Source organism: Pezoporus occidentalis, unplaced genomic scaffold (genome assembly GCF_034315485.1).
Source record: "Pezoporus occidentalis ecotype Australia unplaced genomic scaffold, CSIRO_AGI_Poc_V1 ctg85, whole genome shotgun sequence".
NCBI lineage: Eukaryota > Metazoa > Chordata > Aves > Psittaciformes > Psittacidae > Pezoporus > Pezoporus occidentalis.
Genome location: NW_026916212.1, coordinates 38,501 through 53,162, shown reverse-complemented (window position 1 = coordinate 53,162; position 14,662 = coordinate 38,501). Strand labels below are relative to the sequence as shown.

Genomic DNA, 14,662 nt, shown 5'->3' with positions numbered 1-14,662 from the left:
GGGAATTTCTGGAGATTTGTTAGTTTTATTTTTAGTAATCTATTTCTTTTGTCATTTGACTAAAATTCCTTTCTCAATGATAGGTTTAAAAAGGCTTGCTGGCCTGATATACCCAATCCTGCAGAGAGCATTGCAGTTGAATGGCCTCTTGATGCATCTATGGTAATTATTGCAATTTCATTTATTAAAAAAGGGTTCAAGTGGAGATAAGTCAATCTTTGACTTTTTATGACTAAATAAAAAATCCTGTTGAGTTTCATTTTCCTGTTTAAGTGCTATGGAGAGCTCTTAACTGAATTTCAAACTGATAGAACAGATGCATCTTTATAAAGTAAATTCATTTAATTCTTACATGATAATGGGAAATAGTGTTTTGAAGTTATAAAGTGATGAGTGGACATGATTTATTAAATAAAGTCAATTAAATTTGCTCAGTTTATTGAGTCTACCTAGTCAGATTCCCACCCCAGGGTACCTCCTCCCTTTTCCACAAAAAATGCAGGGTCATATGATAAGATTTGGTATATTATAATACAAATATTTCTGTCTTATTTATTGTTGGATATTTATTCCTAAATAAAGTTTTAATGTTTATTTGAATGAAGTTGATCAGGGTTACATAGAAAGTGTAATCTATGGAGAATGGGATTTAAACTTTTGTCTCAAAAATTGATGGTTAAATTGGAAAAGACAGCCCAAGCCTACTTCTGAGCCTTCATTTGAAACTCCTTATTTTACTGAGCACAAAAAATATAATATGAAAATGTTTAACGAATGGACAGGATAACATTGTCATTTTTAGTACTTATTCACATATAACTGCATCCCAGGTGAAATGCAAATGAAGTCTTCTATTAATGCACTTTTAAAATTGAGTTGAGCAGAGTTCAAATGGCAATATTTTATGTATTGAAAAAATAAACTAATACATGATCTATCCCCATATAATTTTCCAATTTATCTCTTCGTACTGACAGAATAATTCATTTTTGAAGGGAGTAACAACTGAGGCTAAAACCATAGACTTTGAAGACATAAGCGTTTTGGAACATTGTTTTCCTGAAGACAGCCAGGAAGGATCACTACTAATGAATTGTGAAAACCATGTTTCTGCATGTACTGATACTAATATAAAAGGCATGGTTAACAGAGATAAAAAGATACTGTATAATAAAGAAAATGAAGTTGCTAAATGTTTTTCACCATCCATGCCTTATGTAATTACTGATCAAGATATCAGAAGTCAAACACATTCAGCCTTGATACCAGTGAAAGAAATCCAATGCATAGAAAAGCTGGAAGATGGTGTATGTGGATCTCCTCAACAGACCTCAATTAAAAATGAAGAAAATGATCATGAAGTTTTAAAGCTGAAAGATTTCAGTGAAAAAGCACTGTTCAATCCATACCTTAAAAATTCTGTTAAAACTAGAGAATTTCTTAGTTCTGACAGCTTGCCAGAACACAGTAAGAATGAACCCAAAAGTCAGTCAACTGTTTTACCTTCTTTTCACCAAAATGTCGCTGGACAGGCCTACATAACAGTGGACATGTTTGGGCTGGACACAGCTCATTAGCATGAAGAAACTTTCCTTTGTAAATTCCTCTTAGAACATAATTGGGCACTGCTACTCGCATGTGTATGTGTGTTCTAACCTGGCTGGTCTCAGTTAATTTGGGTGAAAACAACTTCCCTTGGACAGCTGTTAAGTAATTTTTTGCCCTGTGTTTATACCCATGAAGGTTCACTTTTTGGTTTGGAGAGGGTTTTGTTTGTTTGGTTGGTTGTTTTTTACCAAATAACTGTGCCAGTTGAGAGGCAAAGGAAGTGCCTTTTCTTATTTCTTCTTAGTTCTCCCATATGAATTTGCTGAAACAAACTCATCTTTACTGTGGGAGCATCTGGCAGTGCAGGCAGCTCACTGATTTCCAGTTCTCATGGCTGAGCTCTTCTAGGGAGACGTGGACTGACTTGAACACAGCCAGTTCTTGAACAGACCCAAATTCTTCCTTAAGTTACACAGAGTAGAACTATTTTCCTGTTCTTATTTCCCTCAATTGTTTTATATTTTGTTGTATGGTAGCTTTTGATAATTGCCTTTATGCATCCTAACTCCTGAATTGGTGGTTTGGCTCCTAGTTTCTCCTCTTTAATGAGAGGATATTTGTTCTGTATATGCTGTTGACGTATGTGCATTTTGGAACAGGTAGTGTTATGCTGGCTTTGTTTCTTCCTTCCCTTTCTTGTGTTACATTTTGTGCTGCTTTTGTCTCTCCTGTTGTTTCCTGCCTTTTAAAACTCTGTTTACTGGAGGGTGTCTTGTTATCTTTTTGCCCCTTCACCTCTAATTTCCCCCAGATTAAAACTGTTTCACAGTTGAGGTTTTGATAGTTTGAATTGAAAAAATTCAGCTAAATACAGCGTCTTGTGCTGGGATAAGCACTGAGCTTATACTTAGGAAATTATTTTTCTGGGAGGTATTGAAGAAACACTACCTCTACAAAATATCACCAGATAACCTTTGGTTTAGGAGTAGAGATTTCGACATGAAGGCTGTAAGTCTGTCATTTATTTTATGATTTTGATAAATCATAATCCTTCTTGTAGTTTCCACACTATACCGCAGCAATTAAGCAGAAAACTCCCATCACACTAATTGTTTTTATTTTTTCAGCAGGAAAGAGGATATTGCTGTAAAATTCTTATAAAAATATTTACTGTGTTAAATGACAGGTTTTTTAAAAAAATAGAGATGGAGAGTCATCTCTAGGTAAAATGTGGCAAAAGGGGATGTTCAGCATAACACGTGTGACATATAGCCATTTTAAGACTTCATTTTCACAGCATTTAAAGGCTTGATGTCACCAGTCTTATTTGCACATAATAATACTTCTTTAGGGGTGAAACAGATACAGGAGTCATGGGGATAGAAAAAGGAAAAACAAATGTGAATAGGAATAGAAGGCCTTTCCTTTCTGCACAGGAAAAAGAGTGGGAGAATGGAAAGACACGTCCAGCATGAATGGGGAGGCTGAGCCTTATCCTGAATGAACTGGCTATTACTTGCATTGTGTTGGGAAAGACAGGGTGAAGTTTGCGTTTAGGCTTTTCATCTATAGTTCGGAAGCTGATTTTACATGTATCATTGTTTGTTTAGTTTCCAAGGAAGGATGAGAAAACAATAACTGCAAGTGTTCCTTGTACAGCAACACTGATTTCCACTCCTTATGCCTCAAGTCTGTTGGATCACTTCGCCAACCACGGTGCTATAAGCCAACTCATAAATATATAAGCTTGTTCTTGAAAGCCCTTGCTTACTTGGATAAGTCATGCTCTGAAAAGCGTGTGGGACATGGCGTTGGTTGGGTCAATGCTCCTGCTGTTTCACTCACTTCCAGACTTCTCACTCATAGCTACACTGCCATTTCCTAGGGTTCAGAAATCACTAACTCAGTCACAACAGGTTTCCCCCTTTAAATATTAGCATTTGTTTTAATACCACGAGATTTAAAAATGGAGATATTTTGAGGCCTGTGTAGGAATTGAATAGCAGCTGTATGAAAGCTGCATACTCTTGAGTTGCATGATTGAATCAGGTAAAAGATAATGCAACCTTTAAGGGAATCATTTGAAAGGAGAGGTTCTTACTGGATGGTTACAGGGAGAGTAGGATCTCCCTGTAACACCTCTTAGCTTCTATTACTGTATTACTGCAGAGCAAGTAATAATCTGCTTCTCCATCCCACTTTATTTCCTTCTCTTTTGCTGTTCTGCATTTCTCTCCTCACTTCTCATTTCCTTGCCTGTTATTTTCTCTGAAAAAGAGTAATGTAATGAATGGTCTTGGTTTATCTTGGAAATGAGGGCTGCCTTTTGCCTGTACTTTGGAATGCCACCTTCTTGGACTTGGTTTGTTTTGAATTCAGTTGTACTGTTTCTGACCTTTTACAGTTTGTCTTTCAAACTAATGCTGTGAACCATGAGGAAATAAAACTGAGAATACATGGAAAGGTTTTTATCTGTTTATACTGGATACAACATTTAGACATCTTAGATTTTCATATTCATTTAGAAAAGTGATCGTATTTTGAGAGGGGTCCACAAATAGATTGGGTATTTGGGCATAGGGTATTTTACAATGTCAGCTGGCAGTGACAGGTTGGATGTTACAATACTTTAACATTTCTGATACTGTTTTTAATAGAACACTTGGTGTCATTATTCCCAGAGAGTAGTCTTCCTAGATTTCATTTCATTTACCATCACTGATCTGAAAACCTTGCATTTCTATCCTTCATTAAAATGCAGAAAATTAATCTCTCAGGTGTGTTGGTCTTTGCAAGGCTAACAGAGATCAGCTTGTGAATATTTTCAGGATGACATTGATGCATCTTCACAGTTGTCATTTCATTCTCTGAGTATGACACCAATTACTCATTTCTGACATTAAGGCTTATGCCTTGCAAAGAATTCATAGGTCACGTTTTTCATATTTTCAGCTAATTTAAATGTTCAGTCTTTGTTACCTGAACTTACCTTTAACTCCCCAGAATTTTGAATTCTTTGAACAGGAATCCCACAGTTCTTTGATATAGCAGAGTGACCTCTCACAGTCAGATTTTCCAAACCACATAACCTATGGTATTTCTGTGTTCCTCATGCCCTTTACAATTGCCCAAATAGGGAGAAAAAGATATATTCATTGTTGGTGCAGTGAAGAGAAGGAAGCTTTCTTCCTCCAGTTAGCGCTTTCTTGGCCAGTGCATGCTCCTCCAAAGATGATGTGGCTGCTGCCGAGCAGCAGCTGCAGATGGACTGGCAAGGGTCTGGCCTAGGTGGTGCTATTTAGTGTTTGTCTTAATACTGCAGGTAACATGTTGTCTTCTCCCGTTCCTGAAAGGGTGATATATCATAAATAGATCTTTCTTTCTGAGATAGTTGATAACTTCTCAAGATAGATGTTATTGGCTAGAACTTACTCAGAAGAGTTGTATTGCTAGTCCAAGTCTGTGTCTTGTGTAGCAAAGGTAAATGTTTGCATGCAGCAGAGACCTAATCTGTGCAGAGTGTGTGTGTGTGACTCGGCTTAGCAAATGGGCTCATGTCACCTTTGCAGTCATTTCAATACACCTGTTACAATTCCTTTTTACCAGTTTCTCACATTGATGGCACAGGCTTTGTGTTTGTATGTTGCTTTGAGATTTAACATTGCGAGATGTGTGAAGGAGTACAGGAAGGCTGGACATTCTTTAAAAAGGAAATCTTCAAGGTGCAGGAGCTTGAAAGATAAGCTGATGGGGAAGACCAGCCTGGCAGAACAGAGAGCTTTGGCTGGGAGTCAGGGAAAAAAAGATGTTAACCTTTGGAAGAAGGAACAGGCAGCTCAGGAGAACTACAAGGATGTCATGAGGTTATGAAGGGAGAAAACTGGAAAGGCCAAAGACCAACTAGAACTGAACCTGGCTGTTGCCAAAAAAGACAATTAAAAATGTTTGTACAGGTACATTATCAACAGAAGGAGGGCTGAGAAAAATCCCCATCCTTTATTGGATGCAGGCAGAAGCAGTGAGAAATGATGAAGAAAAGGCTGAGGTACTTAATGCCTCCTTTGCCTGAGCTTTTAACAGTAAGACCAGTTGTTCTCTGGGTACCCAGCCCTCTGAGCTGGAAAACAGGGACAGGGAGCACAATGAAGCCCCCATAATCCAAGGGAAATGGCCATCAACCTGCCACACAACTTAGACACACGAGTCCAGGGAGCCAGATGGGATCCACACGAGGGACTGAGGGAAGTGCTCACCCAGCCACTTCCCACCATGTATCAGCAGTCCTGGCTAACCAGGGAGGTCCCAGTTGGCTGGAGGTTAACAAATGTGACTCCCAGTTACAAGAGGGGCCGGAAGAGGATCTGGGGACCTGCAGGCCTGTCAAGCTGGCCCTGGTGCCAGGGAAGGTTATGGAGCAGATCATCCTGAGTGCCATCACACGGCACAACCAGTACAGCACAAACAGCTGATCAGGCCCAGTCAGCACGGGGTTAGGAAAGGCAGGTCCTGCTTGACCAACCTGATCTCCTATCACAAGTTAATGTGCTTAGAGGATAAGGGAAAGGCTGTGGATGTTTTCTACCCAGGCTTCACAAATGCCCTTGACACCATCTCCCACAGCATTCTCCTGGACAAAGAAGCTGCTCATGGCTTCAAAAGGTGTACCTTTCACTGGGAAAAAAGCCTGGATTGATGGGCAGGCCTGAAGAGTTCTGGTGAATGGAATTATATCCAGGTGACAGCCAGTCGCAAGTGGTGTTTCCCAGGGTTCAGTACTGGAGCCAATTCTGTTTATCAGTGACCTGGATGAGGGGATTGAGTAAACTCACAGTGAATTTGGAGATGACACAAAGCTGGGTACTAGCACTGATCTGCTGGGGGAGGGTAGGAAGGTTCTGCAGAGGGATCTGGACACACGGCATTGATGGTGCAAGGCCAATTGCATGAGGTTCAACAAGCTCAGTGCTGGGTTCTGCACTTGGGCCACAACCCCATGCAGTGCTACAGGCTTGGGGCAGACTGGCTGGAAAGATGCTCTTTGGAAAAGGACCTCGGGGTGCAGATTGGTGGAGCTGAACATGATCCAGCTTGTGCCCAGGCAGCCAAGAGGCCAACAGCATCCTGGCCTGTACCAGCAACAGTGTGGCCAGCAGGGCCAGGACAGTGATCACCCCCCTTTACTGGGCACTGGTGAGGCTGCACCTCGAATCCTGTGTTCAGTTCTGGGCCCCTCACTGCAAGAGAGACATTGAGGTGCTGGAGGGGGTCCAGAGAAGGGGAACAGAGCTGGTGAAGGGTCTGGAGCACAAGTGTGATGGGGAACAGCTGAGGGACCTGAGGGTGTTCAGTCTGGCAAAGAGAAGGCTCAGGGGGGACGTTATTGCTCTCTACAACTACTGCAAGGAGGTTGTAGTGAGGTGGGGGTCAGTCTCTTCTCCCAAGTAACAAATGATAGGATGAGAGGAAATCAGTTGTACAACAGGAAAAAATTCTTCACCAAAATATTTGTCAAGCATTGAAAGAGGCTGCCCAGGGATGTTGTTGAGTCACCATCCCTGGAGGGATTTAAAAGACACGTAAATGTGGCATTTGGGGACATGGTTTAGCTGTAAACTTGGCAGTTTTGTGGTTGGACTCAATGATCTTAAGGGTCTTTTCAAACATAAATGATTCTATGAGTCTGTAGGGTGCATTCCAGACATACTCCACTCTGTTGTGTGGATGAAATTTCAGATCTCATTAAGTTCTCAGTTCCTGTCTGCCCTGGGAAACAGATTACATTTCTTGCTTGTTCTGAGCTTCTTTCCAGCTAGTCTTATATGACTTACATGGGCACTTCGGTTCCCCCCCCAGCCCCTTTGTTGTCTCCCTACATGAAGGTGTGTTCAGCGTTACCACACGTTATGCATATTTGCCTGTCTTCACCAGACTGGTCTGCATGAGAAAACTTAAGCATCCTTGTTGTGAGAACAAATTTATGTACAAAATGGGAAGCATATTGTGCTGTTCCTGTCCACTGTATGGTTTTTACAGTGTATTGGACATTCACAGGTAAGGATAGATCAAATGTTACCTTCATTGTTTGCTTCTTTTAGAGCTTGTACAATCAGAGCATCCTCAGAAAGTAGACTTTCAAGTTGGTGTAGCTTCAGCAGAAGTGATGCAGTTATGCAGATGTGTATCATCTCTGTAAACACATTGATTCCTCTGAGAAACTGCGTATTGCAGTGTTTGTGTGCATCTGAGCATGTGTGTACATGTGTGCCTGGGCCCAGACACAGTGTGATATCATAATTAATCTAAGTTGTACAGGAAAACCTGCAGAGACGGAAGTTGTTTATGCAATTTATATTGCTTCTCAGCCTTATTCATCAGCACAGATAAGATTGCAAGCTGCTTCTCTGCTGGGATCTTCTGTTTCATGATATGCTTAGAATCTATCCTAAGAGCCTTGGCCCTTGACCAGAAATCCTGATTTGTGTTTTTACTAATTATTTTTCCTGTGCTTTTACACTGACACTCCTGGTGGCAGTGTGTGCATTGCTTTCTCATCCAAGATCTGATGTGAGGTGGTAGCTAGCTCCTTCCATTTGCAGCTCAGTGCAAACCAGCACTTAAGTAGTCTCTATGATCAAGAAGCTTGAAACACAGGCAGGCTCAAGTCCAGAACTACACTGATGGCGTAGGTGTATCTTCCAGTGCTGTCATGGTACAGATTGTATGATCAATTGTAAGATCGTAACTTTAAATGCCTGATGATTGCAGCTGTGATAGGCAAGTCTTGTGGATAATGCAAACAGATCTCCGCAGGCACAAAGATCTCAGAGTATTAATGTCAGGCTATGTTTCACACCTTTCAAAATGACACTGAAATGCTGGGCAGAACAAATACCAGAGATCATGCTGCCTGCAGCTTCATATGAATTGTGGTGCACGTGATGTGATGTGGTCATGCCAGTGACGTTTCAGCAGGTAGTTTTTTTCAGCTGAATGGTTCCAAATCCTTTGGCCTTATGCTGTCAGAGATTAAAAATATTACAAGGAAAAACGATGAATCACTCTGAAACACTATTTCAGTAATTGTGAACTCTCCCTTGATGAATTTGAGTGAGAGGGTGCTGTTATAATGGGCTTCAGGTATTATGTTGGAATGTTTTAACTTTGTTAATCTTCTTGTCAAAATACTAAATACTGAAGATTCATCAGCATAACTTTTGAGAAGTTACATAGCAATCAATGCAATTCTGAAAGTGATCACATGAAACAGTGGTTTTAATAACAAATTCATGCTTCTTAGCATTATAAGAGGTAACTTGTGAATATTTATTCAATAGCTTTATATTTTACCAGCAGCTATTCTGAAATATTCAGGTAAGATGCTCTACCAAAGGTCACTTGTAAGTAACACACAGACCCTTGTCTATCATAAATGATTTGAGATCATAAACAGCTTGCTTGTAAACAAGTGAAATATGTAGTAGTTTGAAATAGTGTTCTGAATGGCTTGCTCTGGTTTCAGACCTACTGCAAAGATAGTGAAAGCTTTGTTTTGCTGTTCTGTGTTAATGTTTGCCATATTGATTTTACTGCAGTTTGAGGTAGTTGTTACTGGCAACCTCTTCTGCCTTCTGGCAAGACAGAAATAGAATATACAGTGGTCTTACGACGTGTTGGTAGGAGGGCGATTTATCAGAAAATGTGCTCCCTCTGGCTAGAACACAGAGCATACCTAAAGTAATTGTTTTGTCCTGTATACAAAGGGTGACATTTGCAAATGAGGCCGATGGAAGAACATTAAGTATTCTTTTTGTAGAATGAACTGCTCTTAGTCATAATGTTTATCAGGCATATTCATCACAAAAGATGAACTGTGCCTTTTTTGTGTACATGTTGTGCTTCCAGTCTTATAACTGTAGGAGGGAGGCTCTGATCAAAATACGTTTTAATGCATTTTATTTTCAATTTTCTTCACAGTGTTCCTACTTACCAGAAATTATTTTTTCACTATTTGGCAAAAATGTAATTATTCTAGTGAACTGGGATTAATTTGCCTGCTCTTTTCCTGGGCTTGTCTATGATTATTTTGTTTGCTCTTTTTTTCCAAGGGTAAATCATCATTTCATTGCCACCTCACTGTTTAGTTCAAACTGCTGTTCTATCTGAACACGAACATGAACAATGCAAAAGCTGGAAGAGATGTTTGACTAAAATATTCTTCTGTGAAACAAGGTTTTTTTTTAGTAGAATATCAAAGCACGAACAGAAACAGATGTGTGTATGTATGGTGTAAATTTGTTCTCCTATCTCTTTTTGTAACAGCATAGTTGAAAAGTAGATGGAGTGGTTGTTTCACGCTGCCCACTCCTATCCTGTATTTTGTTTAGCTCTCAAAACCCAACACATCTGTAGAAAACACTGCCCCAGATGGAAAGGGGACCAGTCAAGTATCTATCTGAGAGATCAGTGCTCCAGCACACTGGCTGCCCTGAGCTGCACTAACTACAGCCAAATAATGACTGTTCCCAGGGCCCTGAGCTATCCTGGTTATTCGGGTGAGCTTTGGAGCACACAGAGTGCAGAGGGTTCCCCTGCTGCTCATGTGCAGCAGGATATGCATGCTGGGAGAGTTGCTGCAACCCAGTAGGTGCTTAGTAACAGAATGGTACATCTAAACTGTGTTTCCCAGTTCAAGCAGTCAAAGAAACCATGTTGTAATGCACTGTTCGATATTTCAAAAGTGCTGCTTTAACACTGACTAGTCCTACTCAGTAATGAGGTCAACACTTTCAAGTCTGTATGTCTACCATAAGCATTTTTATCAACCTCTTAGATTGTCTTGGGTTTTAGGCATTGTTAAGCCCTACACTGATGATCTACAAGTACATAATCACTGCTGAAAGCCTGCTGAGCCAACTTATATGTTATCTAAATTTCGGCATTCTAACTCAATAAAACTGAAATTTTGATGTGAGTACTTATTTCTTGGAAAAGCAGCCTGATTTATATTTCCTGGGTCTGACATTGCTGTCCTCAGAGTGCAGTGCTGACCTACCTGAGGGTAACTTACCCAGAATTTTCACCATTACATGAGCAACTGTATGTCTAATGGAATTTGGTGAAGAATTTCCATGTTTCATAATCATGGAAAGGTTATGCTATAGTATCCAGGGATGTCAGAAACAATGAGCATAAGATTATCAACAGGGTAAATGCTCAGGGGTGCCCACTTAGAACTAAACCAACCACTTTATTCTGAAAAAAATAGAAAAAAGAAAGGAGCTTGGAAGGCTTTCTAAAATGGTACTGTGGCAAATCGTGTCCTAATGTAAGAGAATGCAAGAAATCTCTTCTTACCCTTAACTCTGCCACATGAGCACAGCATGCCAAGCTGGGAGGGGGTTTAGGGTTTGTTTTCTTTTCCTGTTTGTTTTTTTCTTCTCTTAGGGGCAGGAATTTTTCCTGGAGTAAATATTTTATGAGCTACAGGTGCTTTTATTTACAAAATGTGTTTGAAAAGCTTCTGGCCACGGGAAGAATCAAAGAGCAGGGGAAAGCATCTTTGCTTTTAATGTAAAACTTTTTCATAATTAGCAGAAACGCTTATATCCAGCTGCCTTCATGGCGTGCTGCCTTTGCTTCTTCTCTCTCCCATGAGCTTCCAGCTCCTTCAAACATGCTTCCTGCATTTACTTTCACCTCCGGTGATTTTTGCAGTTTCATAGCTGGCTTGTGAATAGGCCTCAAGTTTTGCATCTCTCTTCTGCTTTTGCCTTTATTTCCAGAAGAGTTTAATTGCTTTTACACTTCTGATGAAGGGTATCTGCAGTTTATGAGCCTAACAAAGTTTCATGCTGTCTGAGGTGTGAGAGGAAGGGAGTAGGGGGGCATTGAATCATTTTGGGTGAAAATGGACACACAGGAATTTAGTTTCTGTTAATTTTCACCTTTCTTCCGGCACACAGGCCTGGGTCTCTGTCCGTAAGTACTGCCCTTATGAAGTAAAGGATGATCCTGGATGTAACCTGTGCACTGTATCTCCTGATATACTGGGTGTGTAAGGGAGAGGAGACGCTTGGTCTTCAGTAGACATGACCCTATCTATGTTCCCATCTCTCTTCACCCTCCCTGTGCATTCCCACTCCCCCAGCCCTGTGTCCTGAGGGACATATAATTTCCTTGTGCCATTGGGTGAATGTCTCAATGCAAAACTACCAAACAAGTTGCTGTGAAATTACCTAAGCCCTGGGTTTACCAGCACGTCTGCTAGTCTGCAGATGTGGCCAATGTTCCTGCTCTCAGTTTAAGGTAGGAATGAGGTAGCTCACTTCCCAGTGAAAGCAAGCTGGCAACGCTGCATCTAATACGGGGTAGGAGCGTGGGCATCCAGGGAAACTCCCTATGTGAGCCTGCTTGCTTTGTGAATGGTTTTTGTTGCCAGGTCCTCAGATAAGCTCTTGAACACATTGTCTCCAGCCTGTGGTTGTTCTGCTCCCACTGCTCAGGTTTACTCTTGTAAAGACTGATTTTTTAATTCAGTGATAGGGCTGGCTAACCTGAGTTTCCCTATGGACAGAAACGCACATGGTGTGAGGTACCTCTATTCACTCCAGCTTTTGTGAATAGTCTCAGTTTCTCTGCTTTTAAAGGAGGTTGTGCTCTGGCAGTGTTTGTTTGGTTTTGGTGTTTCTATGTTGATGTTTTTATTTATATTACTCTACATGTTGCACTCTAAAGGAGCCTGACCTTCTGCCTGCATTGCATTCAGGCAAATTTTAAAGGCTGACATGAGTTCCTCTATTTTTCATACTTAGATAATGATTCACTTTGCTTTCATTTACACATGTGTATCCATCTATCTAAATGCCATTGATTTATATTAATAAGTAGAATGAAAAGGCTTTCTGACACAGACACAGAGTATTACTAGTTTCACTTAGAGATGGAAGATATTCAGCAAACTTGTGAGTAAAAACACGTGCAGCAAATGGAGCACAATAGGGACTTGCTGAAGGAGGTGTGCCCTACCTGCCGCTGTCCTGAGGCTATTGGCAAGTGCTCCTATAGACAACTGTCTGGAGGAAGACGGGGAGGGAAGGATGGAGCCTCTTCATGTGTCTCTGGCTGAAAACAGGGTAAGCTCCACTTAATTCATAATAAATGGCAGTCAGCGCTTGCTTTGAATGTTAACCCCATCAAGGAAAATAGCACCCTCACCTCATCCTTGACCAAGTCCTGCAGTGGTGGTAGAGAGAGGCAGTGCATGTGGTAGTACGGTCATTGTGGTTCTTTGGTGCATGTTCCCATGCATGTTCTTTCTCCAGTGCTGAATATCCTCTAAGCAGGGGGAGAAACTGCTTCTGTTCAAGCAGGAGGAGTTTTGCTGCCAAGTGTCTGCTTCAGAAATGGTCTTCAAGAGCCCTGTGTTTGTTCCCTAAGTGCATGGGAATGTATATTGGTAACAGCTGAGGGTCAGTAGTGGTTACTTGTCTGGATGGTGCAGTGCCGTGATTCAGGCGGTAGCAATGCATGAGAACAGGCTTCTGATTAGCAAATCACAGCCTATTAGTCAGCCCGCAGGGAAGAGGAGCCAGTCATCTGGCCTGTTTTGCGTGGATGGGCTATTCTGTGGCCCTGACCAGCAGAAAAGTGGGCCAGAGAGCACTGGGAGGCTGACCTGCCTGGTAGCATGGGTGCTGAGCCTGCTCACAGGTCTGGACTCAGTGTCCCATCAGGACCAGGGGTGGTGGAAGCACAGAACAGGGATCAGAGCTTTTACTGGCAAAGGGAGGATGGGGAGAAGCCAAAGGGACTTGCTAAACCATCATGAAAGAAACATTAAAATACACAAGTAACTTGGTTGCGGGTGGAAGCTGGGGCTGGAGCAGTCAGCCTGACCAGCTGCCGAAGAAGGCTTCATACTGCCGCCATGTCCTGCTACGGCTGTGGTGGTCTGAGTGTGCCGTGGTGCTGCCCAGGACCTCCCCCTAACACACCCGGAGGTACAGGCATGGGGACATGCTGTGTCTCTGAGTGGTAGAGCTGCAGCGTGATGGGTCCCACATGGTGCCCAGGCTCCTGCCCACAGCCCCAGCACTAGGGTGCTCCCTCAACAGTTCCTGTTAGGTTTGCCACATAGGTCTGCTGCTCAGTGGCATCCTGGAGGTAACGCATGTCCCAGGCACAACCCTGAAGTGTTTTCCGAGGATAAGAGGCTGTGCCAGCAGCTGCAGAAACCGGCTGAGTGCTCATGGGTGGATGGCTCCTGCAGAGCTGTCACCAGCCGCTGGCCCCTGACCCACCTCAGTGTCACAGCACAGCTGTTGCACTGTGCTGCTGCCCGGCGCCTGCCCTGGCTGCCCCACGGCTAGCACATGCCTGGGCACATACCCAGCTCCCCTGCAGTGGCTCTGCTGCCCCACAGCAACTGGGATGGAGGGCTGTGCCCAGGAACCTGGAGTGCTGATGAGTACACTGCAGAGTTACGTGTTTCCCGTGGAAAGCAGGGCATTCCTGTAAGTCATTGTCCAGCCTTATTTCCTTTGTTTATTGTAACAACTACAGGAAACAATCTCGCTCTGCCAGCAGTGAGGCAGCAGTGAGCAGTGATAACGATGCATTTTCTGCATGTGCTTTGCCCTGCAATTGTGAAGCACAACTGTGCTGAGCTCAGGTGGGGAGGACAGAGAAAACCCGTATCACAGTATCACAGTATCACAGTATGCTAGAGATTGGAAGGGACCTCGAAAGATCATCTAGTCCAATCCCCCTGCCGGAGCAGGAACACCTAGATAATGTTACACAGGAATGTGTCCAGGCGGGTTTTGAATGTCTCCAGGGAAGGTATGTTCCTATAGGAACTTCAGGGGGTGTATGTAAAACAGTGATAAGCGAACGACTGCACAGTGCACTAGCATTCTGGAAAAGGTGTCCAGTGTTACGTTTGCATTTAACACCAGAGTGGTAACTGGGTCCTACAGATGACTGTTCTGTGGCCGGGACAGGAACAATTTTTGGTGCTGGAGGTGACACTTGGTCTAACGCATCTCCCTCCCTCCACTTTCTGGGCCAGATCAGAACTTCCGCCAGGAAGCAGAAGCTGTCTTCCCTCAGGTGC

At 42.4% G+C, this 14,662-nt stretch overlaps 1 protein-coding gene across 2 annotated transcripts in view; it reads left to right on the top strand.

Moving 5' to 3' along the window:
- IL31RA (interleukin 31 receptor A) overlaps positions 1-4,317 on the top strand; it is a 37,198-nt gene extending 32,881 nt beyond the window's left edge. For both annotated transcript variants that reach the window (XM_062604272.1, XM_062604273.1), the window contains 2 exons: positions 84-162; positions 978-4,317. In XM_062604272.1, the coding sequence (XP_062460256.1) occupies positions 84-162; positions 978-1,577 (679 nt within the window). In that variant the 3' untranslated portion in view covers positions 1,578-4,317. The remainder of the gene's footprint in view (positions 1-83; positions 163-977) is intronic.
- The last annotated feature ends 10,345 nt before the right edge of the window (positions 4,318-14,662 follow it).